Source organism: Nanorana parkeri, unplaced genomic scaffold (genome assembly GCF_000935625.1).
Source record: "Nanorana parkeri isolate BGI_ZX_2015 unplaced genomic scaffold, ASM93562v1 scaffold1672, whole genome shotgun sequence".
Classification (NCBI taxonomy): Eukaryota; Metazoa; Chordata; class Amphibia; order Anura; family Dicroglossidae; genus Nanorana; species Nanorana parkeri.
In genome coordinates this window covers 78,011-104,078 of record NW_017307940.1, presented here as the reverse complement: position 1 = coordinate 104,078, position 26,068 = coordinate 78,011, and the positions used below count along the sequence as shown (strand labels likewise).

General features: G+C 42.1%; 1 protein-coding gene across 2 annotated transcripts in view; it reads left to right on the top strand.

Annotated features, from left to right (window-relative positions):
- The first annotated feature begins 384 nt into the window (after positions 1 to 384).
- Positions 385 to 26,068, top strand: part of LOC108799251 (cytosolic non-specific dipeptidase-like) — a 26,859-nt gene continuing 1,175 nt past the window's right edge. Inside the window, exons 1-10 of one of the 2 annotated variants that reach the window (XM_018571086.1) lie at positions 390 to 523; positions 2,725 to 2,868; positions 7,881 to 8,043; positions 13,013 to 13,101; positions 15,122 to 15,322; positions 16,585 to 16,669; positions 18,482 to 18,642; positions 21,060 to 21,224; positions 22,775 to 22,916; positions 23,394 to 23,541. In XM_018571086.1, the coding sequence (XP_018426588.1) occupies positions 461 to 523; positions 2,725 to 2,868; positions 7,881 to 8,043; positions 13,013 to 13,101; positions 15,122 to 15,322; positions 16,585 to 16,669; positions 18,482 to 18,642; positions 21,060 to 21,224; positions 22,775 to 22,916; positions 23,394 to 23,541 (1,361 nt within the window). In that variant the 5' untranslated portion in view covers positions 390 to 460. Of the gene's footprint in view, positions 524 to 2,724; positions 2,869 to 7,880; positions 8,044 to 13,012; positions 13,102 to 15,121; positions 15,323 to 16,584; positions 16,670 to 18,481; positions 18,643 to 21,059; positions 21,225 to 22,774; positions 22,917 to 23,393; positions 23,542 to 26,068 lie in introns of both variants that reach the window. The other variant, XM_018571087.1, reaches the window with a different exon arrangement.

The following is a 26,068-nucleotide window of genomic DNA, read 5'->3' as shown; positions in this document are numbered from 1 at the left end:
ACTACAAATCCCATGAGGCATTGCAAGATTCTCACAGCCACAGGCATGAGTCCCAGAGACCGATGCATGATGGGATTGGTAGTTTTACCAGAGGGCCAGAGTTTGCCCTCCTCTGACCTAATGGATATTATGAATATAGCTTTAATATTAGACAGTAGCCAGTTATAGAAGGGCTTGGCTCTATACTGAGGAGAGTAATGCTACAAGCAGCACTGGAAGGGTTAATTCCCTGTATTGCTGTGTAGTTGTAATAGTATACAATGAGGCAACTACACTGCAGGGAGGGAGGGGGAGGAGTAAACTACAGCTATAGGGATGCCGGGGTGCTGTTGGAGGTGTAAGGTGTGGGCGGGGCAGACTAGAGGAAGTGTCCCTGATATACTCACTGTGTACCGCTGGACCTGTACGCACGCATTCTCAGCTGTACCGACAGTGGTGATCACGTGTCCTCATCCTCACCATGGCTGACGTTCTCCCTCAGCTCTTCCAGCACATTGACAGCAACCAAGAACTCTACGTTCAGGTAGTGCATGACCTAAGTGTATATGTGTGTGGGAGCAGAACACCATTCTGCTGGATGATGATTATGATGAGCAGATGTTCTGCACTTGGTTGATGCAATGTGTGGCAGAGCCTCTGGTGCTTCCATTCTGTAGGCTGTGATTGACTGAAATGAGTGTACTTGTTGTTAGTATAGCTAAAGCCCAAACTCTTCTTTTTCATGTAGTTAAAACCTCTGTATTATCATTTATTATTATTTTTGCCTGTGTCCCCTTGGTGAGATTTCCCTTCACTTCCTGTCCAGTTGTCACTGCAATAACCGGAAGACTTCCCCTTTGCAGAACTTCCTGATCTGGTGATCGCTGAAAAGTTTTAGATTTGCACTGATGGTCAGACAGAGTGATCCTCAGGACACATAGAAAGGGCGAGGCTCCCTGGGGGGGATCCCTAATATGGGACTTTTTCAGGGAAGCCTCAGATGTCACAATAACTTGAAGACTTCCCGTCTCCTGGGTGTGCGTCATCATGCCATATTCATCTAGTCATACAGCTGCACAGAATGGCATTTAAAGAAAACCCCTTCCTGTTTCTAATTGACCACACTAGGCACAGAAGCAGATCCGTTCTAGCATGGTCAGGTTGTGTTCTTCTTTCCTACTTTGGTGCTACACAGTGCCGTGCCGATCCACAATATGCCTGTAGTCCAGAAGTGAGATACTTCTGCTACATCCTCCCAGCCCAGGGAGTGTCAAGGGATGTGAATCATCCCTGTATCCTCACTTGGGGTCCGTTCGCACCATCCAGTGCGTTCATCTCGCAGTTCCGTCACATGAACGCACTGGAGCGCTTAATCAAACCCTCCTTGCGTTCCAGGGCGGCGTGGTGGTGGCAGACTCGCCTCCCGCCCACCCCAGAACACATGCTACAGCAATGCTCTGCATTCCAGTGTGGTACCATTGCAAAAAATCACGCATTGACTATTTTTTGCAGCTGCGCTGGAACACTGGGCATTGCTGTACCATGTGTTTGGGTGCGGGCGATCACACTGCGGGCAGTTGGCGTGTCTGCGGTACCATTCAAATGAATGGCCCCAGAATGCGAGGAGGGTTTGATTAAGCGATCCAGTGCGTTTTATCTCACGGAACTGTGAGGTGAATTTACTGGATGGTATGAACGGGCCCTTAGAGCCTGAGGATGCTTAACAGGTCTCCATGGAGCAAAGAAGCTCCTGGGACCTGTGGTGTTGGTAGAACCCACTAAGTGTCTTTTTGAGTCTCCTCCTGCCACCCTCATACCTGGTAGGAGAAGACGTAACTTTGACCACCATTAAAAAGCAAGAAAAAGGCATTTCCCCTGTCTCCTGTTTTTTGTTTTGTTTTTTAGTATTGGAAACGACAAAACCTGACGTATGTACCAGTAAGGGCGGAAATGATTATTTTAGTTTGATACTTTAATTTCGCCCTTCCCAGCAGCATCGACTTCTATTCCTTTCTCTCCGACACCGTCCCATTCAGCTACAGGAGCACAGGAAAGTCCTGACTGACAGTTCTGCTGACTGGCCCTGTACTGCTACATGCTCCTCCATACCCCAAAATAGCAACTATTTCCTGACTGAATGGAAAAGTGAAAGGAGACGCTGTGCAGGATCAAAGCAACCCCCTTTTTCTTTGCCTTTTGCGTTAAAGGAAAACTCCGGGCAAAAATGATCTCAACCCTTGCAGTGGGGCTACCCCTGCACTGCAAGGGTTAAGTGCTTGCTCTTGTCTAGGAGTGAAAATAACGGTTATACTCACCCGGAGCTCGCAGCTCCAAGCTCGTTGGCTGTTAGACCAGTCCCTGCCGCCTCTCTCCCCCACTGCAGCGGTCAAACGTCCCGTGAGTCATAACGTCCAATCCAGTGTATAGGACATGAGGACGCAGCGGGACATTCCATGGCTGGAGCAGACAAGCTGAAGGGAGCGGTCTAGGAGCCAGCTGGTTTCCAGTTTCGGGTGAGGTATAACTTTACTTTTGCTCCTAGATGAACACTTAACCCTTGCAGTGAGGGGTTGACCCACTGCAGGTGTTAAGATTATTTTTGCCCAGTGTTCTTCTTTAAATTAGTGTCTGGAATCTAAAATATTAGCACGCCCCTGGGGTTCATATACTTTTGTTTGTGTGCTAGAAAATATTGGGAGGGGAGTAGCATTTTGTGTAGCCTGATTTTGTTCTCTGATTGTGTAGAGACTGAAAGAATGGGTTGCCATCCAAAGTGTGTCAGCTTGGCCCGAAAAAAGAGGGGAAATCAAGAAGATGATGGAGGTGGCTGCCAAAGAAGTTGAGCGTCTGGGTGGCAGCGCAGAGCTGGTGGACATCGGCAAACAAAAGGTAACCTGTCTGATGCAAACTGTATTTCTAGATCCTGCATCTCTATTTGTTATGTGTTCCTATTGCACATCATATCGAAAAATAATATATATTGAAAAAAACATTCTTACCTTTTTAGATGTTTGGTTGCAGCAGGCAAGATGGCTGATTTTTTAGTTTTTTTCTGAGCACCTTCACAGTGGTCTGTCCTTATATAATGACTTAGTACAGAAATGTGTGGATTGTGCTTGTTTCATTAACTTCAAATTATTATACACTGGAGAAGCCAGGGTTGTAATCATTTAACCCCCTCACAGCCCCTCCTAACATTACAAAGTAAGAGAAGCCAGTAGAAATGTCAACCTTTAAGAAGCCAAGAAACCCGAACCCAAGTAAATGCACTTTATACTGCAAGAAGCATCTTTCACATTTTTTTCAGCTATTGCAATGTAAATGGGAACATGACACAAATATAAAATGTTATCTTACTGTAAAAGAATAAATACACTTTAAAGTAGGGATGCACCGATACTGGTATTTTGGTACCGAGCACCGATAATTTTCTTTCGGTACTCGCCGATACCAATTACCGAGTACCGGAAGTCCCATTCAGGAAGCCAGGTGGCGTGTAATGACTCGCCACCTGGCTTCCTGATTAGCCGGGCAGCGTGTAAAGACTCGCCACCCGGAATCCCGATTAACAAGAAAGCCGTCGCATACGAATCCCCATAATAATAATCATATGATCCAGCATGTCTCTGCAGTGCTCGGCTCTATGGCTTGTATGCTGCAGATCTCTGTCCCCTCTCACCTCGGCATGTCCAGCCTGTCACCCCCGGGGCCTCTCCAGCCAGGAGCGGTGTTCCTCTGGTACCCAGCCGGAGCCGGCTTGCTGGCCAATCATGGAAGCCGGGCGCCGTGTAATGACGCGGCTCCCTGCTTTCTGATTGGCCGGCTTCATGCTGCCTTGTCATGAGATGACGAGGGAGCATGAAGCCGGCTTCCCGGCCAATCAGAATGCTGCATCATTACACTGCGCCCGGCTTCCATGATTGGCCGGGAAGTCGGCTCCATGCTCTCTCATCACAAGTGACGAGAGAGCATGGAGCCGCTTCCCGGCCAATCAGGAAACCGGGCAGCGTCTAATGACGCGCTGCCCGGCTTCCTGATACAGGAAGTATCGGGCTAGGCATCGGAGCATTTGGGCGAGTACGAGTACTCGCTCAAATACTCGGTATCGGTACTGATATCGATACTAGTATCGGTGCATCCCTACTTTAAAGCAGTGCTTTCAAAGACATCTACCCATCACGATGCTAACTTGAAATAAACTGTACCTGCACAGTAAAAAGAAGCTCTCTTTGATCTATAATTCATGCACTTGAAGCTTTGGCGTGGCAAAGTTATATGTATTTCTACTGCTGTTCCTGAACCTTGATCGGGTTGTATAGTGATCTTTATACTGTAATGAAGCCCTGTGTGTACCGCCACTACTAAAAGGACATGTATGTTGGAAGTCATGTGCAAAGTGGGCATGAGAACAAATGTATATTCCACTCAAAATAAAAAATTCTAATTTGACAAACATACAGGAAACATTGCCTGCCTGCTCAGTACTTTTTAATCCATGCAAAGCTGCAGTGCAGCTGGAAATCTGAGCACCCCTCATTGTGATGAATGGGAGCTATTCCCAAACACACCGTGTGCAGGCTGACTGTCTTTTACATGATGAAAAAAAACCAATACACAGAAGTTGCAGCCACCAGATTCATTGAGGACGTTGAGCATCAGTCTTCAGAAAGCACACTTCTAGGGACCCTGGGATCAGTTCTCAGAATCTGCATTGAGATTGGAGAGAGTGAGGACGTTGGGTAATCAGTCTTCAGGAAGCACACCGCTAGGGACCTTCTGATGGTTTCTCAGAATCTGGGGGGGGGGGGCGTGTCCGTCTGTGTGGTTTTAACAAATGGGGGGGGGGGGGGGCAGATCTGTACTTATAATTTTGATGAGTAAGATCTGACAATGTATAGCTCGCTTAAAAAGGAACTGAACTCTGGAAGCTGTACCCAAGAAAAGGCAGACAGAGAGCATTAGACTAGTCACCAGTATTACCCGTAGGCTCCCTGCAGCCGATCTTTTCCACATTACTAACTTACCATGCCTCTTCTGCACTGTGCTTAATCGAACTTAATAATCGGCTAACTAATCGATTTTGAAAATAATCGTTAGCTGCAGCTCTACCTCTGTGCACACTTTCTGTTTTCATACTAACTCATATCAGAGCATTCAGGAAGGAGAAGAGTGAGCAGCACAGTAGTTACATCTCAAAATATCCTGAGACCAGCAGTGAGCGGTAACAGTGCCTTAAGGCTGGGTTCACACCTAGGCGTATTGAATATGCGCGTTTGTCGCGCGTTTTTACCGCGATTCGCTGTAAAAAACGCGCGACAAACATGCGTTTCCGAGGGCTACTTGGCTGTATCCCAATGGAAACGCGAGATCAAAACGCCCCAAAGAAGTACATGTACCTTTTCAGGCGTAGGCCGTTTTTGTAGCGCGTTCAGACGGGCTGAAATACGGAAAGGTGTGAACCATACCCATAGAAAACAATGGGATTTTCAAGTTTGTACGTTTTGTAGAGCGTTGAACGCGCGACAAAACGTAAAGGTGTGAACAGGGCCTTACTCTCACACTGCAGATATACAGCGATGAGCCTGTGGGCACCTTCATATCCCAGAAAGTGCATTGCTATTTTTTCAGGAGGGATTCCAGACAAAGGGTACATCATTTTCAGGGTACTGCTTAGGTACAATTAGCACAGCATTTCTTTACTCTTTGAGTTCAGGGCCGCTTTAAGACTGAAAAAAGAAATCTTACCTTTACCCAAAACTGTTTTTGTAATGCGTGGAAAGCAGTGACCTTAAAGACCTAAATTAAATGAATACCTGATATAATACCAGTTAATAACAACCCATGCAACATCCTAAATGTGAAAAAACATGGCATATGAAAGCAGAAGATAATCAAACTTAGTCAGCCAGGAGTCCCGTGTCAGAGCTGCAAATGTGTGTTTGATATTGTTCTTTCATCTGAAGTCATTACACTTGACAGCTTCTACTTGAAGCTTTGGGTTTACGGCTGAGAAGGTTATTCCCTAAAATTTGATCAAGAAAAGGAATCATCAGCAAATCAGTTATTAAATCAGAAACCATTAATTAATATGAATTCTTTTTATTGTCTGCCTATGTCATTGTTTTTTATACTTGTTACTAGTTGTTATAATACGTGGCTTTTTGCCTGTAATCACCAGTCAAGTTCCAGCCCATTATTGGAAGTTTAATTTTATATTTAATCTCTGCTAGTGACGCTAGTTTGTGTCCTCCCGTTACCCTAAGGAGAACTATGGGGAAAAACATTGACCCCATAGTTCTCCTTTAAGAAACCATAGCAGTAACTTAATCTGAGCATGCTGTTAAAGCCTGACTAGCTATGGTTTCATCAGTTTAATGAATGTTAAGGTTAACCCTCTTTGCAGAGCATATTTGTTACATACTATATGTACACTGTTTTACCTGGGCACCATTTCAATGCAACATAGCCAGGTCAAACTTCACTCATTTCGGTAAGTTAATCAACACAGCTTGGCCACGCCCCCTTCATTTCTCATTATTGAACAGTAAAAGAGCAGGCATGCACTGATGCAATCATCAATTACTGCTCCTATCAGTAAATTCCCATTGTTATATTGCCGTCTTGAAGCCGTAAAACACTGCTATGCAGGAACTATAGGAAGCCAATATAAATACAGATTCAGTACTTACACTAGCTGTACTTTAAAACACGTTTTTTATGAATTTATAGAACTGGATACAGTTCTTCCTTTTTTTTTTCACCTGCCCAAAATCAGCTAAATATACAACAAGAAAATGCAAAAGGGTGCCAGTCTGGCATTGCTGCTTTTCTGTGGGAGTAAAATATGTACATTTTTATACAGTAACATTTGTCTGCCTATCTCCTGTAGTTTGCATTGGTCAAAGATGAAGGTGGTATATAGGCTACAGACTTCTAAAATCAGCGATGGTCCCTGGGAAGAATGTAAGCTAGCCATCACATGTAGATTTCTCTCGTTCAGCCCGCAACTCCTTTCTAAGGGATCATTGCCGATGGTCACCACTATAGTCTTAGTACCACCTTCAGCTATGCTCTATTCAAACTAGGTAAGGTAAGCAGACAAACAAGAATATGAAAAAAAATAGGAATATGCACTTTAAACAGTGTGGATGGAGGAATCTGCACTGCTGGTGCTTGTATTAAGACGGTAACGACACCCATTAGCATCCGCAGACTAGCAGCAAGCAGAGTTTCTATCAATCCATGCAGAAGCCAACTTTAGATTCTTGCTTGCAGTATTGCACAATCTTGCTTAGTTAAGGCCCCATTCACACCTAGGCGTATTGTAATATGCGCGTCTGTCACGCGTTTTTTTTACCGCGATTCGCGGTAAAAAAAGTTGCGCTACCGTCGCGCGATTCCAAAGGCTACTTGGCTGTATCCCAATGGAAAACGCCCTACAAAACGGCCCAAAGTAGTCCTGGGACCTTTTCAGGCGTGGGCCGTTTTGTAGGGCGTTAGGGACGGGCGGAAATACGCCTAGGTGGGAACGAGGGCATTGACTACAATGCTATTTATTTTTTTGACCGCTTTGTAGCGCGTTCGTCGAGCGTAGGACGCGCTACAGAACGGTCAGGTGTGAACGCAGCCTTATATTTACAGCTTGGACTGGGTAGTTGTGTAGCAATCCTGCAATAAATCTGCAGCTTGTGTTTTCACATGTGACAACCGCAGTGAAGAAAAGCAGTTTGTTATAGACTTGCTGAGAAATGTTTTGTATCATTTACTGGTAATTGTTCTCAGTAGTTATAAATGTGTCAATTTCATGAATTATTATTATTATTACATAGTATTTATATAGCGCCAACAGTTTGCGCAGCGCTTTACAATATAACATTGTGAATACATGTTTGTGTTCCTAGCTCCCTGATGGCTCAGAAATCCCTCTTCCTCCCATTATTCTGGGTAAACTGGGTTCGGATCCTGGCAAGAAGACAGTGTGTGTTTACGGGCACCTGGATGTCCAGCCAGCAGCTCTGGAAGACGGGTGGGACAGCGAGCCCTTTGTTCTAGAAGAAAGAGATGGTAAGTGTGCCCGATGCCAAGAAAACATTTCTTTACTCCTCTGATGACCTCCACGGGGATTATTTGCTTCAGATGTCATTTTTCAGTATCAGCTGACAATTCTGCACACTATAAAGGGAGAAACAACACTGTAGGTTTTTTTGTTTACTGATCTGTATGCCAACAGGGATTGCAAAGGGTGCAGCTGGTACAAGGCCCATACTCCCAGGAAGAGTCAGCAGGGCTCGCTTTCAACAGCGATTCTTGGTCTTGTAACAAATGCCAGGAAGGGAGTGTGTCTGGTCGTCTGGGTGCCCATGTAAAACGTCTTGTGCCCTGACATGTTTTGCCCGAGGGTGTCTTCCTCAAAGGGCATTTTACCTGGGCACCCAGCTGGCCTAACACACTCTCTCCTGGTGTTTGTAACAAGACCAAGGGCCATGTATATTTTTCCTATATGCTATTTTTTTATACATTATAAAATGCTATATGTTATGATATTTGTTACTCTGTTCGCATCTCATGGCTACAGAACCTGATAAAAAGTTCCCTTTGTAGTGGGTTCACATTTGTTACAAAGCTTAGCTATATGGCATTAGAACAGACCGTTTCACCAAATAAAAGTTCCATCATGTGGGATTTTGGTGTTCAGCAGCTATTTTCAGTGGATGCTTGGACAGAGGCAGCTGTACTGTTGCTATATTACCCAGTAGTCGAGGTCCATAACTGAATGGTATGTGGCCTGGATGTACAGTGTAGGGATGAGTTGGGCCTCAGTGAAGCCCTAATGGGCAACACGTTCATCTATGAAATTACCATTGATCGTAGAATACATTTTAAATTGTACTGCACTGAAACGGTTGGATATCTTATTTCCATTATATGTTTTTTTACCATATAAAATTAGGGCCCATGATCCCAGCTCATGGCACTGTTCTTTTTTTTTGTTGATGTTAAAACTTTATTGAAATGTCATAAGTGACATTTCATTCAGTTTTATGGGCAGAGAGGGGTGCGAGAGGGTTGCACCGTGTCGGATCCCATTGCGTTGAAAAAAAACAAGGCATGAATGGGCACCAAATTGCCTTGTCTTGTGTTGCGCCTGCGATGGAAACAACGGCCAGCACAGCTGCAATGCAGATGCTGTGACTGGACCCTTACTTGTGGGGTTTTTCATGACATGCAGAATATATTTGTTCTATTAATATATACTACTGAATCCTGCAGAGAAACCCGTGATTTCTCTTATGTAACAGAACACAGTAGCTGCCAACAGATATGATAATATTGCCCTCTAATGCAGAGCATCAGTATGGGAATAAAGACTAATGGGTGGAACCGCACTGAGATCACAGGGGTATTGGCTCAGAAGAGCTTTGGTAAGATGTCTTTGTCACAGTAACAGGCTACCCCCCTCAAAGCAATTGACGCCTAAGCATTTCTAAAGTGGCATGCCTTATTTATGTTAGGGAACTGATGGCATGTGTCACTACTTCCCCTTTTACTTTCCATTGTGCGCTCCAACAAATTGTTTGTTGCAGTCATTTAGAAATCCAAATTGCATATGTAGTGGGGAAAAAATGAGAAGCAGATCATGTGAAACCAAATCATTATTTGGTACAGAACCTTTGCTCCATTATGAAGAATGTGACACCTTGAATAATGAAAAAACTGTAAATAGTGTTTTTTCATCTGTATAATTCCCTCATTACTCTCAAGTCTTCTAAACTCTACTTTTTCTGTTTTCTTTGGGAAATGTTAAACTTTTGCTTATTGGTGTGGGTGGACTGAAGACAAGTACACATGTGGTGGATAGGTACAAGGTATAAAAAGCTGAAAATAGTTGCAGCACTGGTACACAAGCTTCCAATCAATTACACAATAAGCATGTTCTGAAGAATGCCTGAGCTAATGTTCCCCCAAATCTTGGAGCCAGCTTCCCAAAGTTAGGGTTGGGCAAGTTTGGGAGTTTGTAATTCTGTAGGGTTCACTGGTTATCTGGGCAGAGCAAAAATACCATTGTTTTCCACCTTGTTTAGTTTTTATTTATTTTTTATATTTGGGGGGAGTGTGGCTTTATTTCTTAACATTTTAACTATTTTTGAATTATTTTTAAATTAATGCATTTATTTTTAAGACCCCTGATATGTCCCTTTTTTAAATGCTCTGTATCCTCAATCTTTTTCTGCAGCCCCAGCACTAAATGAACAGCAGGCACTCGCTACAGAGGCTTCCTGCTCATTCATAAATCGAGGAGATAGTATCTGTTTACTATCTCCTCGATTTATGAATGAACAGGAAGTGATGTAGAACACTACCGGTACATTCATAATTGGGGACACAATATCTAAATACTGTGTCCCTAATTATTTACAAACATTCTAGCGATCAGTACTGATCACTGCGATGTTTGAATATTACAGGGAACAATCAGTACATATTTCACATATTTGCTGATCGTCCTGCAGCTCTCCTCCCCTCACCGACCCACTCGGCCTCCTGACAGCTTTCTCCCTCCTGCTGAGCGCTGGCAGGTGGATCAGCTCTTGTCCCCTCTGATCCCCGCTGCTACTCCCGATAGAGGCAGGGGAGAGCAGTGGGGATCAGAGAGGACACAGACGGCAGCATGCAGCGGGCTCCTAGGGTTGCTGCATAGCTGATGGGGAGGGGGTTTGGGGAGGTTTGGTGGAGATCTCCTCACTGCTGGGCACCAGCTGCAGGGGTCTTTGTTCTCTCTGATTCCTGCTGGGAGCAGAGGGGATCGTAGGGGACGGAGAACCAATGAAACGCACGGAGCAGAGGACCCGAGGACCCAGACAAACAAACTGATAATGGGAATAGTTGTCAACGATTCTAATTATCGGTTATTATCGAATTATTGATTACCTTCATAAAATAATATCTTGGAAGGGGGATTTCCCCCATCCACACTGTTTCGCATGGATAGAGCAAACTGTTACTTTTTTTTTTTCTTTTCATTCAGCCCGCAGACTGAAGGAAAAAAAAATCTACTGTTGTATGGAAGACATTGTGCAACATTACTGAGCAGAAAAAGTCTGTAAATATCTAACAGGCATTATTATGTATATATCTGGAAAAAACATGACAAATATTGTAGCTTCCCTTTAACAAGAAATGGATGTCATTCTAAACGTTGCTGGTGTTTGAATATTCAATCAGTTCTGCTTCCAGCCATCATATACATCAATGTATGGTAACACCAGGCTGGGATCCCTTGATGGTAATAAGGCAGAGAGAAACACCACAGCTTATTGGTAGCTCATCACTTATTAACAGCTTATATGTTCACCTTTTAATTATTATGTGATCAACAATGTGACATCCCTTTCTTGCAGGATTTCATTTTTGATGACACAAAGTTTGCAGAAATATTGCTGTCTTGGGAATACAGTACAAAAACACTTTGACACTATCTTGCACATAAAATATAGTGTCAGCAGTTTCTTTAGTTGTCACTTGAGCAGTGAATAATGTAAGTGGAAGAGCAAAGGTCTCTTGGAGCTTACAGCACTATCTTTGTAGATACCGCAAGGTGACCTCAGACTTGGTTTTCTCATATCAGAGGATGATTGCCATCATTTTACGATCCTTTCCTCTGTTTAAAATGTAGCTTTGCTGTTTTTAAACCCTAATATGCAGCCTTTAATATCTGTCCATGACTGATGGACCATTGAATATAGATATTTGTATGTAATATATACAAGTGGTAGAGTTGTTAGTTTAGTTATTTATATGTAAGCTATTTACAATCTGTAGGTTCAGAGAGTTGCTCTGTTAAGTTGTTCATAATCATTAGTTTTTTTCCCCTTCATTTGGCCTTTTTGTCGCATGAAATCGCATGATGAGTCAATTTTTGCGACCAACCAATAGACAGTGCTGGCCAAGGTTAACCAAGGGAATAGTGACCTGAAGGTTTGAAAAACAAAATCTGACTGCTACTGTTTTCTCCCTGCTAGGTTGGCATAGAAGGTGTCTGCTGTGTGCCCCTTCCTTCTCTTTTTGTAGGCCTACACACTAATGGCCATCTGATTAAGGATGCACTGGAATGAACAGACCTAAAAGCAGTCACATAATAAGTTGCCCAGTAGAGAGTCTGTAAACCAAGGTTTCATTTCTACATTTAGGTTGGCCTTCCCTCAGACTCTGATTTAGCTTGGCTTACCTGTGCCTACTCATATGGACAGCTTTTAGTGCAGCAGGGAGGTCTTGGCATCTAGTTCCAGGGACATGTACTTAATCCCAACCAGAACACCAACTAATCTTCAATGTTTTATGCCAGCTAGTACTAGTGGAGTCTGTAAAGTCACTTTAGAGCTTGACTCTACCTACCTAACCCATCATTAAAGGTCTCACACTCTCGACCATGTGAACTGCATAGTTTCAGAACACAGCCCACATATGAAACTTGCTGCCCGCTCGACATACATTTGTACATACTTTAATCACATACTCCATCAGTCTATTGCTACATCCAGCTTCCATCCAGCTCAGGGACTTGAGATGACAAGCCTGTAGCAGGCTATTGATTCCTTCTCTCTGGCTGCATGTTTTGTCTACAGCTAAAGGGGTTCTCCCTCCTTGACTGTTGAATATTCTTATTGCATCATTTGGACTAGTTGTGGTCTGGCCACAACTTTCTCGGTCAGGCCATTCAACTTATACATGCGTCTCTTAGATCAGCAGTGTACTGAAAGCATTATTTGGGAAAAAGCAAGCAAATGGCCAGTAAACTAAGAGTTCATAGTTCAACATTGTGCACATGAGTAATTAAGTCTCGACGGTTACAACTCTAGCAAGTATTGAGTTGATTTGCACCTATAAGTGTGCTGACAGTTCAAATCCCACATTTTCAAGATTACATATTAGCTGAAGTAGTCTAATACACTGTCATTAGCGCCTTTAGATAAACATGAATTGTTTATCTGTGAACTGACTCCATTATCTTCATGACTTGTTTGTTTGTATCTAGGTAAACTCTATGGGAGAGGCTCTACAGATGACAAAGGTCCAGTGCTTGCATGGCTTAATTGCATTGAAGCTTATCAGCAAACAAAACAGGTAAACATATATCAGGTGTAGCATGAATGAACACTGATAAGATTACGAAATCTTTTTCTCACTTAGGCTGCCTGTAGACTTGACTTTAGAGGGTGATTGGACCTGTCGGCACTATCTGGCCATCCACTGGACAGTCAATTTTTGACTGATATCGAGCTGTCTGTAAACTTGCAAAGCTGGCCCTGTCTTTGTATGCAGAGTCAGTGAGCCACTTACCCCACACATGTGCCTGCATCAAGAGACCATGTATACCCGATCTGATGTGGGTGCTGGCATGTATGGCAGTTTAAAGTGACACTTAGCTCAGGAGTTAACTCTTAATATTGCTTTCAAGTACCATAACTATGAACAAAAATGTATCTTATTTGTGTATCACTCGGCTGTAAATTCTCAAATCATTTCTGAATATTTTCTGACACTCCTTCCTTCTGGAGGGTGGTTACTTTTGTTCTCCATGGTCCCTGTGTGTTGTAAACTAGCCACCGCTCCATGCTCACTCCCGTGATGGACTACATGTCACGTTTAGTTAGCTAATCTGTATTGAAGTTATAGTCTATTGCAGGAGTGAGCTTGGAGTGGTGACTACTTTACAACACACACAGGGACCATAGGGAACAAAAGTAGCCACCCTTCAGAAGGAAGGACAGTGTCAGCACCAATTCAGAGATGATTTGAGGATCTACAGCTGAGTGATACCAAATAAGTTAAATTCTTGTCATTCAGAGGTTACTTGAATGCATTTTTAAGATTGAACTCCTGAGTTTAGTGTCACTTTAATATTCGGCCTATATTGACATTGATAAGGATTGCAATAGGCACAGAAAAGCTCTCTTGTTTGCGCTGTCTGTGCAGGCATGGCTCTCTCTCAGACACCAACTGCGTACAAGTGCAGCCTTGTAGCTGGGCCCCCGTGGACATCCACTACCTTTAGACATCTGCTTGGGCTGCTTTGTGGATGATCTTGCTCTGCTGATGGTTGTTATTGGGATAAAAAGCAGACTACCTCTGACATCTTCCGGGGGGATTGGCTGGGTTACCTTTAATTAGGGGGTGCTGATGTTGTCACATATAGTAATTGCCCATTTTCTGAGAAGATTTGTGTTCTTCAGAAATAAGACATTTTATAGTCTTTAAAGAACATAGAAGGAAGATATTACCATGTGTGTTCTGCTACCCATTATTAGCTAGGCCATATATAGTATGTCCCAACAAGTTCAAGGATTGGCTGATATCTCCACCTGTCTGTACACAATAATGGTGTATGCCCATCCTAGATGTTCTTATTTGTGAGTTGTTCTCTTGGCCTTAAGAATTTTTCTTTTCTGTTTTGGATCTTATAAGAAAGTTCCAGCATTGTGAAGTCCTGCAGAATCTAACCTTAGTTATTTTTATCACTTTCTTGTGCTCCTTAATTTAATGACTAAATTACTACTCTGATATTAGAAATCATACCTATAAAATAAGCAATCACCTGTGAAAATGATAAAGTGCCTGGCCACTGTAAAATTCATCTGCAGACAAACTACTACACACATGAAATCCATATATGTGAAGTGTTTTACTTGTAATTCTTGTGATTCAGACTTCTCTGCCAAATTGCACATCTAGGAAGCTCTACTTCCTCATACAGCTTGACCCATCTTGGGTTTCCTCCCTGATCGCTGGACAGAGGAGATGCTGTTTCATTGACCAGAGAACAAGCTGGAGGTGGCTTGGTGCTTTTGTTTGCCTTAAACTGATTTTGCTGTCCTTTACAAGTCTATAGGAATGCAAAATCGGCCTAATGCAGATCAGAAGGAGGTTGAATGCAGCTGTTCATGAATTCAGAATGATCCCAGAAGCATCTAATTCTGATGTCAAACTGATTACATCAACACAAGCCTGTCATCACAGGCCTTAGTAGGCTGAAAAAGCTAACATAGAAACTGAGGGTGTCTGGTACCTGGCTTTATATTGTGGCAGAGGTGTGTGGCAGGATTCTGTATTTGACTATAACGTTTGCTTTCTGTGTTATTCAAAGGAAGTCCCTGTGAACTTGAAATTCTGCTTTGAGGGAATGGAAGAGTCTGGATCTGAAGGCCTAGACGATTTGATTATTTCCAAGAAAGACACTTTTTTCAAGGATGTGGACTATGTTTGCATTTCTGACAACTACTGGCTTGGCAAAAACAAGCCATGCATTACATATGGACTGCGTGGTATTTGCTACTTTTTCATTGAGGTAATATAACTGTTCTAGAGGACACCATCTTCTGTCACTGTCAGACACAATCCTAATGTACTGGCTCACTGCTAATCTTAGGAAAAAAGTTCAACTTTCAGTTACAAAATTCCAGATGCATACAAATTGACATATTGATGCATCCTGAAGCCAAATCTGATCTGTTTATATAGAACTGTTGCTTATACTAATAATTTCCAGCTGCCTTTTTTTATGGCTGAAGTTAAGCTACCCATTAGATAGTTAAAAAAATGTCATCCAATACGTTTTTGGTTATTGCAAACAAACTATGATATAGTTATCTTTTAGAACATCTAAATGCATGATAGTATAGATCAGGAGATCGTATTTGGGGCACCTGCAGACACTGCCAGCTGAGGATTGGTGGGGGAAGAAGTGATTGGACACGTTGGAAGACCTGGTCCTATGACAATTCGTTTGTTTTTTACCTCCTGAGATGGTCTTTCCTAGTATCTCTTTATAGGCTAAACATGAACATCACCGTGCAACCATTTAGGATTAAGTGCCAGGAGGTTCAGAAACAGGAGAGTGATATCTTTGGATGTCTTCTGAGACTTGACAGTGAAAAAGGCAGAGATGTGATAAACCTTTAGTCTCTGTAAATGGCAAAATGTCTATCTTGCATCCCTAGTAAATATGTACATGCAAATACAGAAAGATAGAAGTATAAACCCTCATATTGTAGGTGGGAGAAACATGTTCTTGGGTTAATTGTTGACTAGTTACATGATCTATTTGCTGAATAGAAACTAAGACTGAAACATTGCACTTTATGCATAAGGGGGTTACAGGCTCTAACGATGCCTGGTTAATAGTCTACCACAAAATGATTTTTTAAAAATCTCTATCGGTAATGTTGTTCCAAAAATTAATAGATAGCTTCCACTATAATGCCTACCATAGAACAAAACAACAAATGTACTCCCTTGGATAGTGGTACCGACACCTATGAATCTCTCAGAAGGAATATCTCCAAATAAAAAAAATAGAAACTAATGATGTTAAGCTTGAAGGGGAATCATATTGATCGCTTATGAAACTGTAGCCTCCATAATGATTGGCTGGATCTCTCTGCTTTGATCTTAAACTATATATAGGTCCATTCCAGATGCACATCTGCAGGTATCTTGTCCAGTAGCAGTTGGCACCTATTTTTTGCAGGAATCCTGGACAAGTAGTCAGCTGGATAGTTATTTTTCCTTCTCCTGCCATTTGATTACGATCTTCTGTTCTCTCTATAGGTTGAATGCAGCAACAAGGATCTTCACTCAGGGGTCTATGGAGGCTCTGTGCACGAGGCAATGACTGACCTAATTTTTCTAATGGGTAAGAATAATCTACAGTACCCCTACCTCATCCTTAAAATATTAGGGGGGTGTTTTGAAGGGGGGTTCACTTTTATGCATATGGAAACCCCATTCATTAGGTCCCATTTTCTATTTAGACCTTTGCCCATCAGTTGTTCTGCATAAAAGGTTGTCTGAATATTTGATGCTACTTTGCCTGTTTCAGTGTGATACAGCTCTAGTTTAGGATATCTATGGCTGTATTTGGGTTATAAAATGCCATAGCATAGAAAGGTTGTGTAGCAAGAGCTGATTTTGTCAGTGCTGTAACACAACTGACTCTAGGGGTCAGGAGAGGGAAATTACCTGCTGTTTAACATTAGGCTACCAGTTGGGATGGGAAATTATTCATATTCTCTTGCTGTATTCTTGTTTATATTGAACTACATTTTATAGATCTATATATCTCCTATCATGTTTTTAGTGTAGCAAGTTTGAAAATACTAGACTACTGTCACAGTGAAAAGCTCCCATTTGAAAAAAAAAATCATAAACCTAGTTGGTGTGAATTTGAAGATGAAAGATAGCATGGAGTTGCTGTGAGAAACATTAGGAGTTCTCTACTTATACCGAATTGATTTTAGCCTACAGTATATGTAATACAGATACTCCTCACTTAACGACCAAGTTCTTTTCCTACGACTAGGTCGTTAAGCGAATTGCTCATTTAGTGAGGAACTGTATTCAGTATGTTGTTACACTGCTGCCTGGGCCTGAGAGAGATCCTGTGCTGGATACTGTATCACGATAGCTAACCAAGGCCTAGGGTGGCTGGAATGTGTGGTCGTCGCTACCAGTGCCGTAACCAGAGTTTTTACTTTACTTTTAGGGGCTTCGGGGAAATATTGGGGGTCTAAACAGACCCCTAATATTTCCCTTTAAAAATAGAAAAAGAGATTGAGGACACGGAGTCCTCAATCTCTTTTTCTGTATCCCCTGTTATCAATGAACTGGAATCCTTTTATGAGTGTTCCTGTTCATTGATAACATGGTATGTTTACTATAACTACAATTATGAATGAACAGGAGGAGATGTAGATCATTCCCATTCATTCATAATTGAGGATATAGTATACATACCAGGTCCTCAATTATGTACAAACACTCAGCGATCACTGATCACTGAGTGCTTGTACCCGTCCTCCTCTCTGACACACACTGCCATAGGAGGCTGCAAGAGGAGAGCCCAGCCTCCTGTGACAGCGCTGGCTGTCTCCGCCCCCACACCGCTCTGCTGCACTGTGATAGGCGGCCGAGCGGTGTGGGAGGAAAGACACCGGCCGCTCACAGCGCTCGTCCCGCAGCAACCGGCCGGCTGTCATTTTCTCTCTGATTCCTTTCATCCCTGCTGGGCACTGCTCTGTGTCCCAGCGGGGATGAAAGGAATCACGGCCGTGCCAACAAAACGGCAGGAAAATGTCACTTTCGGCAATTAGCCGAAAGTGCCATTTTCGTCCGGCGCCCCCCCTTCGCTTTTCGCCCGGGGCCCGTGCCCTTGCTGCCCCCCCGGTTGTTACGCCACTGGTCACTACGTACTGTAGTGTTGGAGATGTACAGTACTGTACATCTGCAAATACAGTATTGTAAATAATGACCGAGAATAGTAGATGCAAGATGAAGCCACGCCCCACTGCCGCTGCCACATTCCCGCACATACTGTCGGAGAGAGCTGGTCGTATGTACGAGCAGTCATTAAACAGGTCGCTAAACGGGTCACTTCTTAGTGAAGCATGGTCATCTATTAAAAGTATGGTATAGTTCCCTTGATGATGATGTTTTTTCTTTTATTTAGGAAGCTTATTAGACAAGAAAGGTAAAATCCTTATTCCTGGAATAAATGAAGCTGTGGCACCTCTTTTAAAGGAGGAAAAGGAAATCTATGATAAAATTGACTTTGATCTTGAAGACTTTGCTAAAGATATTGGTGCTAGTAAACTTCTGCATCCCACAAAGGTAATGGTTCACTGCGGAAATGAAGTTGGCTCTCAAACATCTTGTTAGATTTAGAATGGAAAATAGTTGGGTTTATTTAAGGTAATCTCTTTACATGGTTTTGAATTATAACTTTTATATGGACATACATATTTGTTTTTTAAATATAATAAGTGTACTTGTGCAGCTCAGTAAGGGAGGGCCAGCAGTTGAGGCAATCATGCTTTATTGTTTTGCATAGTGCTTCGAGCTAATATTGAATAGGGAAAGATTATAAAGATGGCCTCGTCAGTGGGTCCTTACTTTTCACTGGACGGACCAGACTATAAGCCTTATGGGCCGGTGCACACCTAAGCGACACCCCACCACAATCGTGAGCGATTCCGCATGGATTGGCGCGCGGTCAGGAGTTGCCCAGGTGTGCACCGATCGCGCTGTGGATGCCATTATTTTTCAATGGCACCCCAGTCGCGCCGGGCGGATCGCAGAAAAAAGGTACTTGTGGGGTGTCGCCTAGATGTGCACCGGCCCTCAATGCAATGGAGAAAAGTGAGGTCACTGACCTGGCTATGGTGCCAAATCGTGTAAATCGCAGAACTGGCTGTAGAAATCTACAAGTTCTTAGGTGGGTAAAATGGCTCACATACAGTATATGTGTATTTAGCTTTCTGCCTAAAGTTCACCTTTAAAAACCAAATACAAACACAGCAAACAGTAAAAAAAAAATTAATCTCCTCTCTCTCTCTCTCTCTCTCTCTCTATCTATCTATCTATCTATCTATCTATCTATCGAGAGATAGAGAGAGAGAGAGAGAGATATCTATATATATATCTATATATATATCTCTCTATCTATCCTGGTAACTAGGTAGATTGACAGCAAACTATGTTCCAATGTGGCAATCTCTTCCTCTGTTTTGATTCACGTGGGAGCACTGAGGACCATAATGGCTTCCTGGGCTGCTGTCAATGAGACAGAAAATGTGTAATCACATCACTTTTGTCTGTAGAAATGTAAACAACCTAATTTTGAAAGATGTACTTTGCTTGTCATCACCCGTTTACCTCCTATGGCTACTGCAATTTTTACATTTACATGCCATTTGTATTTAGAACTAAATGCGTGCATAGGTTAATTTTCCTCAATTAACATAAAATGCCTTTTAAAATAGTAGGATATCATTTTAAACCCCCCAAAAAAACGTTAATAGTGCTGAATTTTTAAATTCTTCTAACAAACACATGTTGTCCTGTACATGCTATACAAACATTGAAACTAGGGGATGGCATTTAGGCACAAAAGTTGGAAATGTTACCTGTAGCAGTGTAATACCTATTTATCCTTAGGCAAGAATCTTCTTCTGTGGCTCATAAACTTGTATGGGGCTGCCTCAAACATTGAAGCTGCATAATGGGACAGCCCCATGCAAGTCTCTGAAGGTTGAACAGGTGAGTGGTCGGAGCCGAAGAGGACTTCTGCAAAGGTGCAGTAAATAGTGCAGTAGGATTCACCTTTTGTTACAGTAAGAAGCTGGGGTTAGAAGGTAATAGGTCAGGAGGGGTGGGGTTTAGAGGAGGTAAGCTTAAAATATATCTAAGGGCTCCTGAAGGCTCGTCTAAAGAAGTCACAAATTCAGTTACAAGGGATGAACAAGCACCATAAAGTAAACAAAAAACTTCCTTTACTTGAGTGAGCCAAATCCTCCATTTGTGTCTACCATGAACCCCCCCTCTGAGTGAGAAGGTTTAAGCAGCAGAGGCAGTGCTGGGCAGGACTAGGTGTGACCATGTTATGTTTGACAAGCTACAGGTCTGTGAATCGGCAATTACAATGCTAACAGACATGTCCCCCTGCAACATGTTTAATCCCTCTGTAGTGCAAGCAGGCACAGCTTACATAGAAGTGGCAACTCTGCTCTGAATTCATGAGCAGTGCAGCATCATTGCCACACCATCACAGGAAGCTACGTTAGGCAGATAGGATCAACAAGTATTTGTGGGATTTTGCAGGGGCACTAAGGGAAATCTGTAAGTGCAGGTGCAATTATAGTTAAATGCAGCATCACATATTGGTTAATGGAAGGCCATAGTTTGACTTTAAAGGTACAATTTTTAACTATGCTTTTATATATGCTCTTGTGACAGGTTCTCTTTAAGAAGAACTCCTATTACAGGAGCCTTTTTGTTTATTTATATATATATATGCTTACCTACTCATGCTGATGGTTTACCTAGCGGTTAGAGTATATGAAGGCACCATAAAAGGTGTTTCTTCAGGTTTTCCTCTCCCAGAAATGTTTGCAGCCTCTAAACAGATGGAGTTTTTATTTAATTAGACAATAATATGTTTTCTAGTTGGTAAACATCTGAATGTGCTGACAGGCATCAAACCTCATGTGTGAGTCTTATGTTGTGACACATGCTATATCTGTTTTCAGGACAAGATATTGATGAACAGGTGGAGATATCCATCTCTGTCTCTTCATGGCATTGAAGGAGCTTTCTCTGCGGGTGGAGCAAAAACAGTCATTCCTAGAAAAGTCATAGGAAAATTCTCCATAAGACTTGTTCCCGACATGAACCCTGATGATGTAAAAAAACAGGTAGGATTGTTTTTCTTCCAAGGTTCGCCAAGAATGTTAGTACTTGAAGGAGAGTTACAGGCATGCATGAAACCTTAAAGTGAAACTGTATCATGTAAGAGTGAGGTTGTATAGTACTTGTTCTTATCTTAGCCATACTTCTTGGCTGCCATTATCTGTTGCTGGAAACCCTAGAAATACTCGCTTTCTGAATGTCAATATTTGCTTAGAGCACCTGCATGTGACAGAATGTAGGCAGGATTCAGTAATTGGACCCTCAGACAGCAAGCAAAGTAAAAGACGTGTGCCCCATACCCCGGATAGCTGAGTTTTCTGTGCTACTGAACAAGATCTACATCTTGTGTTTCCGCTATATGGAAGTAAACCTCTTCACCTAGCACGGCACATTTGTACAGCAGGGTTAATGAGATCATGGGGTTGATTTACTAACCTTATAAACACACCACGAACTTGTATACACCTCTGTAGTGTGTTCCCTCCTAGCATGATCTATGGGTGGAATCTAAACACCTTTGTAGTGTGTACACACCCAGCAGGTGTGTTGTGCAAAGCCCTGCATGAATTGCAAGGTGATGTTGTGTAAATTAGCTCTACATTGTGTTGCTTGTGTTGATGAATGCAGGAATGTAAATGCATGAGCTAACCATTTTTGTCTAAACTGTGAAGCAGCATTATATATGCATCATGTGCATGATTTTTCCATATATGGCATTAGTGGAAATATGCTTTTAGAGACTTTTTGGTTGATAAATACGTTTTGCTGTGTAAAAATCACACGCACCTAGTGCGTGCGTGTGTTTAGGTTAGTAAATCAACCCCCATGAGTGTAGAGAACCTTATGGCTTCCTAGAGAACCAGATCTGAAAAATGTAGAAGAATATGGTACTACGCGATTGACTTTACTCTTTCCTTAATATTGTTTTTCCTTTTTTTTTATCTATGTTTCCCCATTATGTAGGAGTGGGCAAAATCTAAAAAAACATATACAACACATCCCTTTTTAATACGTGCACATTTACCCATGTTATGTCTCTTTTAAAAATTCTGCCAGTGCTCAAAAATACCTGAGGATCCTGCCAAAGATGCAGTTGCTTCTAACTTCCTGTTGTGTGCTAATAACACTGTGTCTGAGATAGCCGGAAAAGAGGAGAAACAGCAAGCAGCTGGTATGGGAGGGGAGTGAGTGCTGAGAATGTAACAAAGGAATAGTAATGGAGAGGGGGGTGTACCATCATAGTCTTATCGGAGGAAAACTTAGGCTGGGCTGATGACACAGCTTGCTGCAGCAGACGTGTCAGCCCACTACACGACGTTAGGAACATACTGTGTTTCTGGCAGGATCATCAGGTATTAGTACATAGGGATGTGAATGTATTGGACAGCTATGCTGAATATTTAAAAAGGTAAATATTGCATTCATGACAACAATTGTGTTCAGTAATAATACACGGTACATTCCCTTTTAAAAGCACATTGCTGTGCTATTTGATTTGCTTGAATTGATCTTCTGAATGCTTAACTAGGCTTAACACTGCATATTTACATTGAAGGTGGAAGATTACTTAACCAAACAATTTGCATCACTGGAGAGCCCTAATAAATTCAAAGTGACATTGGGCCATGGAGGAAAGCCTTGGGTGTCTGACTTTAACCACCCACACTACGTTGCTGGAAGGAAAGCCATGAAGACAGGTATGAGACTGGAAAGCCTGCAGTTATGGATGGAATGCATTAGGGTCTGTACAGTATCTGTATTTACAGTGTATTGCAATAATGCAAGTGAAATCAAACTTTCTATTCAGTGAGCTGCAGAGAGTCATGCCACTTCTTTATTTGCAGCATGTAAAAGAATGTAAACAAACATTTAATGGGGCGAGTATAGAAAACATCAATTTTTATTTAATATTTCATTATCCAGTTGCATAAGTTTTCTTCACGGTGACCATTTGAATCTATGCATATGAATGATTGTGAGTAGACTCTGCCTTCTCCATGACCCTTATAAAATATGGACCTTTCATAATTGCTCCTCCCATTTACGTCACATTTTTTTGGCAAGAAAGTGGTGGAAAAATACCAAGAAAAAAAAATGACACCTTTTCCTTTCCATGTGCAGATATGCTGGTATGTGTCAGCTTGTTTTGAATGTTTTGCTTTCTACTCTTATAGTCTTTAACGTTGAACCGGACCTAACCAGAGAGGGTGGAAGCATTCCTGTGACGCTCACCTTTCAGGAGGTCACTGGCAAAAATGTCATGCTGCTGCCTGTGGGCTCTTCAGATGACGGGGCACACTCCCAGAATGAAAAACTTAACAGGTAAGCAAGAATAGCTTTTAATGTTGATACTAAAACAATGTGGTTTTGTTTTCACTGAACAGGAATACAGTTGGGGGACCTGTTTATAAACAATTTGCAGAGCCGTTCGCCTTGTGAACTTTTGTTCTGTGCTATTGGATGCAAAAAGGAACTTAGTATATTTTCTTTTCAGGTCAAATGGAATGAATACTGCATTATAGCTAGGACTGCAACAACTAATCGACATAATCGATTATTGAAAAAGTTGTCAACTTTTTCAATAATCGATTAATCGGCTTCCGATCAGTTGGCCTTGTTCACAGCTCCACACGCTGTGCGCCGCACCTCCTCCCCACCTCACGCTCGCCGCTGCCAGACCCGCTCGCATCCACGCTCCACACACCGCACCTCCTCCCCGCCTCACATTTCCTGCCCATCCACGATCGGCAAGGCACGCGGGGAGATGTAGTAAGGAGGAACAGGGGTGGGGGGATGACAGCCGCTGATAGACAGGTCCGATCTCAGAAGCAAGTTGCTAGAAGACTGCTCAGGTAAGCCTGCACTTTCCCACACATGGTGCTCTATAATGTATTGCTGGGATTTGTATTTCTCTGTAGCTGATGGTACATTGTACTGTACATTATACATAGGAATACAAATCCCAGCAATACATTATACACTGTATGTATAATGTATTGCTGTGATTTGTTCTCCTCTATAGCTGGTGATATTCTGCATTGCGCTGTATAGAGGACTAAAAGTCCCAGCAATAATACATTATACAGCGCAATGCGGAATACCACCAGCTATAGAGGACTACAACAAATCCCAGCAATAGTACATTATAAAGTGGTACAATGCTAAATACCACCAGCTATAGAGGACTACAAAACCCAGCAATAGTACATTATACAGCGCAATGCAGAATGCCGCCAGCTATTATGTACTATTGCTGGGATTTGTTGTATTCCTCTATAGCTGGCGGTATTCTGCATTGCGCTGTATAATGTGCTTTTGCTGGGTTTTGTAGTCCTCTATAGCCGATGCCATTCTGCATTCATTGCTGTATAATTTTACACTTTCCATTTCACTATATTGCACACCACACTATCTTTTTTTTTTTTTTTACTTCCACCGCTCCAAGCTTGCTCCTGTGATGGACTACAACCTCAATACAAACTAGTAGTCCTATCACTGGAGCCATTTTTTAAACTTTATTTTATTGTTTATCCGATTAACCGATTAATCGAACTTAATAATTGGCTAACTAATCGATTTTGAAAATAATCGTTAGCTGCAGCTCTAATTATAGCCACTAGATAGAACTAAGGAACATAGAAAAGAAATACTTATTTCCTATGCTGCTCAGCTCTAGTAGTCCTGATGCGGTATTGCATTACATTTGACCTGGAAAGAAAAAATACTACGAGCATTTGTTTTTGCCTCTATTCTCACAGAAGAAACATTCACAGAGATTGGCAGGGTGAATGGCTGTGCAAATTATTCATGCACAGATTTCAGTTTGTAGCTAGTTAGTACTATAGTTGGTTATAAAGCACAGCCATCTAATATCTCATCTGTTATAAGCTGCTGATACTTAAAAGGCAATACAAAGTAGAATAACCCATCATAACCAATCTGATTAACTACAATAAGAGTAATAATAGAATGTATCTAATTGGTTGATGGCTTACTCCATTTCTCACTGCCTCACTAACCACTTGCGTACTAGCCTGTAGGGATGTTCATATACCAAGTACCGTACTCGGTACAAGTACATGTACAGATACTTTTCCAGCTCCAAGACTAGACTAGAGAAAAATTCTAAAGTTAGGGGGCAGCTGTCATTTGTAAGGAGCACACGGAGCTCCTGGGATTTGTGCATCCCTGTTTTAATGTATGTATGATTTATTTATTTTTTATAAATATATATCAGGCATGCACCCTTACCATTTTTTTCAAGTACTTATACATTTTTGTTTAGTGTCACGTGACAGCTTTTCTAAAACAATAGAGCCAGAGCCAGGCCCCAGCTGCAACCCTGGCAGTTCTCGTGAAAATGCCAAGTATCGGCACTGGTATCTGAACATCCCTAATAGCCTGTATATACCCCTTTATTACTAGGCCATTATTTAGTTTTCAATGCTGTGATAGTCTGACTGGCAACTACTCGGTCAAGCAGCACTGTACCCAGATCAATTGTATTTATATTTTTTTACCATATAAAAGTAAACAGACCAAACATTTTAGAAAAAGATGTGTGTGTATGTATGTGTTTATTAGACACCCCAAGGTGATCTAATTTTTTTTCCTATTTCTTTGGGAATGAAGAAATACCGCTATGTTGGTATTGAGATGGTTAACATGAAGCTGGTAATGGTGCACTAGACACAGTGCATCATTAATGTACAGGTCATTCACAGGGAGGAGGAGGTGAAGTGGTTACAGGTCACATACAGCAGTGGGAGGATGGGGATAAGGGGGGTTATTGTGCAGGACAAGGGAAGTGATGGTGTTAATTTATAAGTCACTACAGAGACCGGATGGA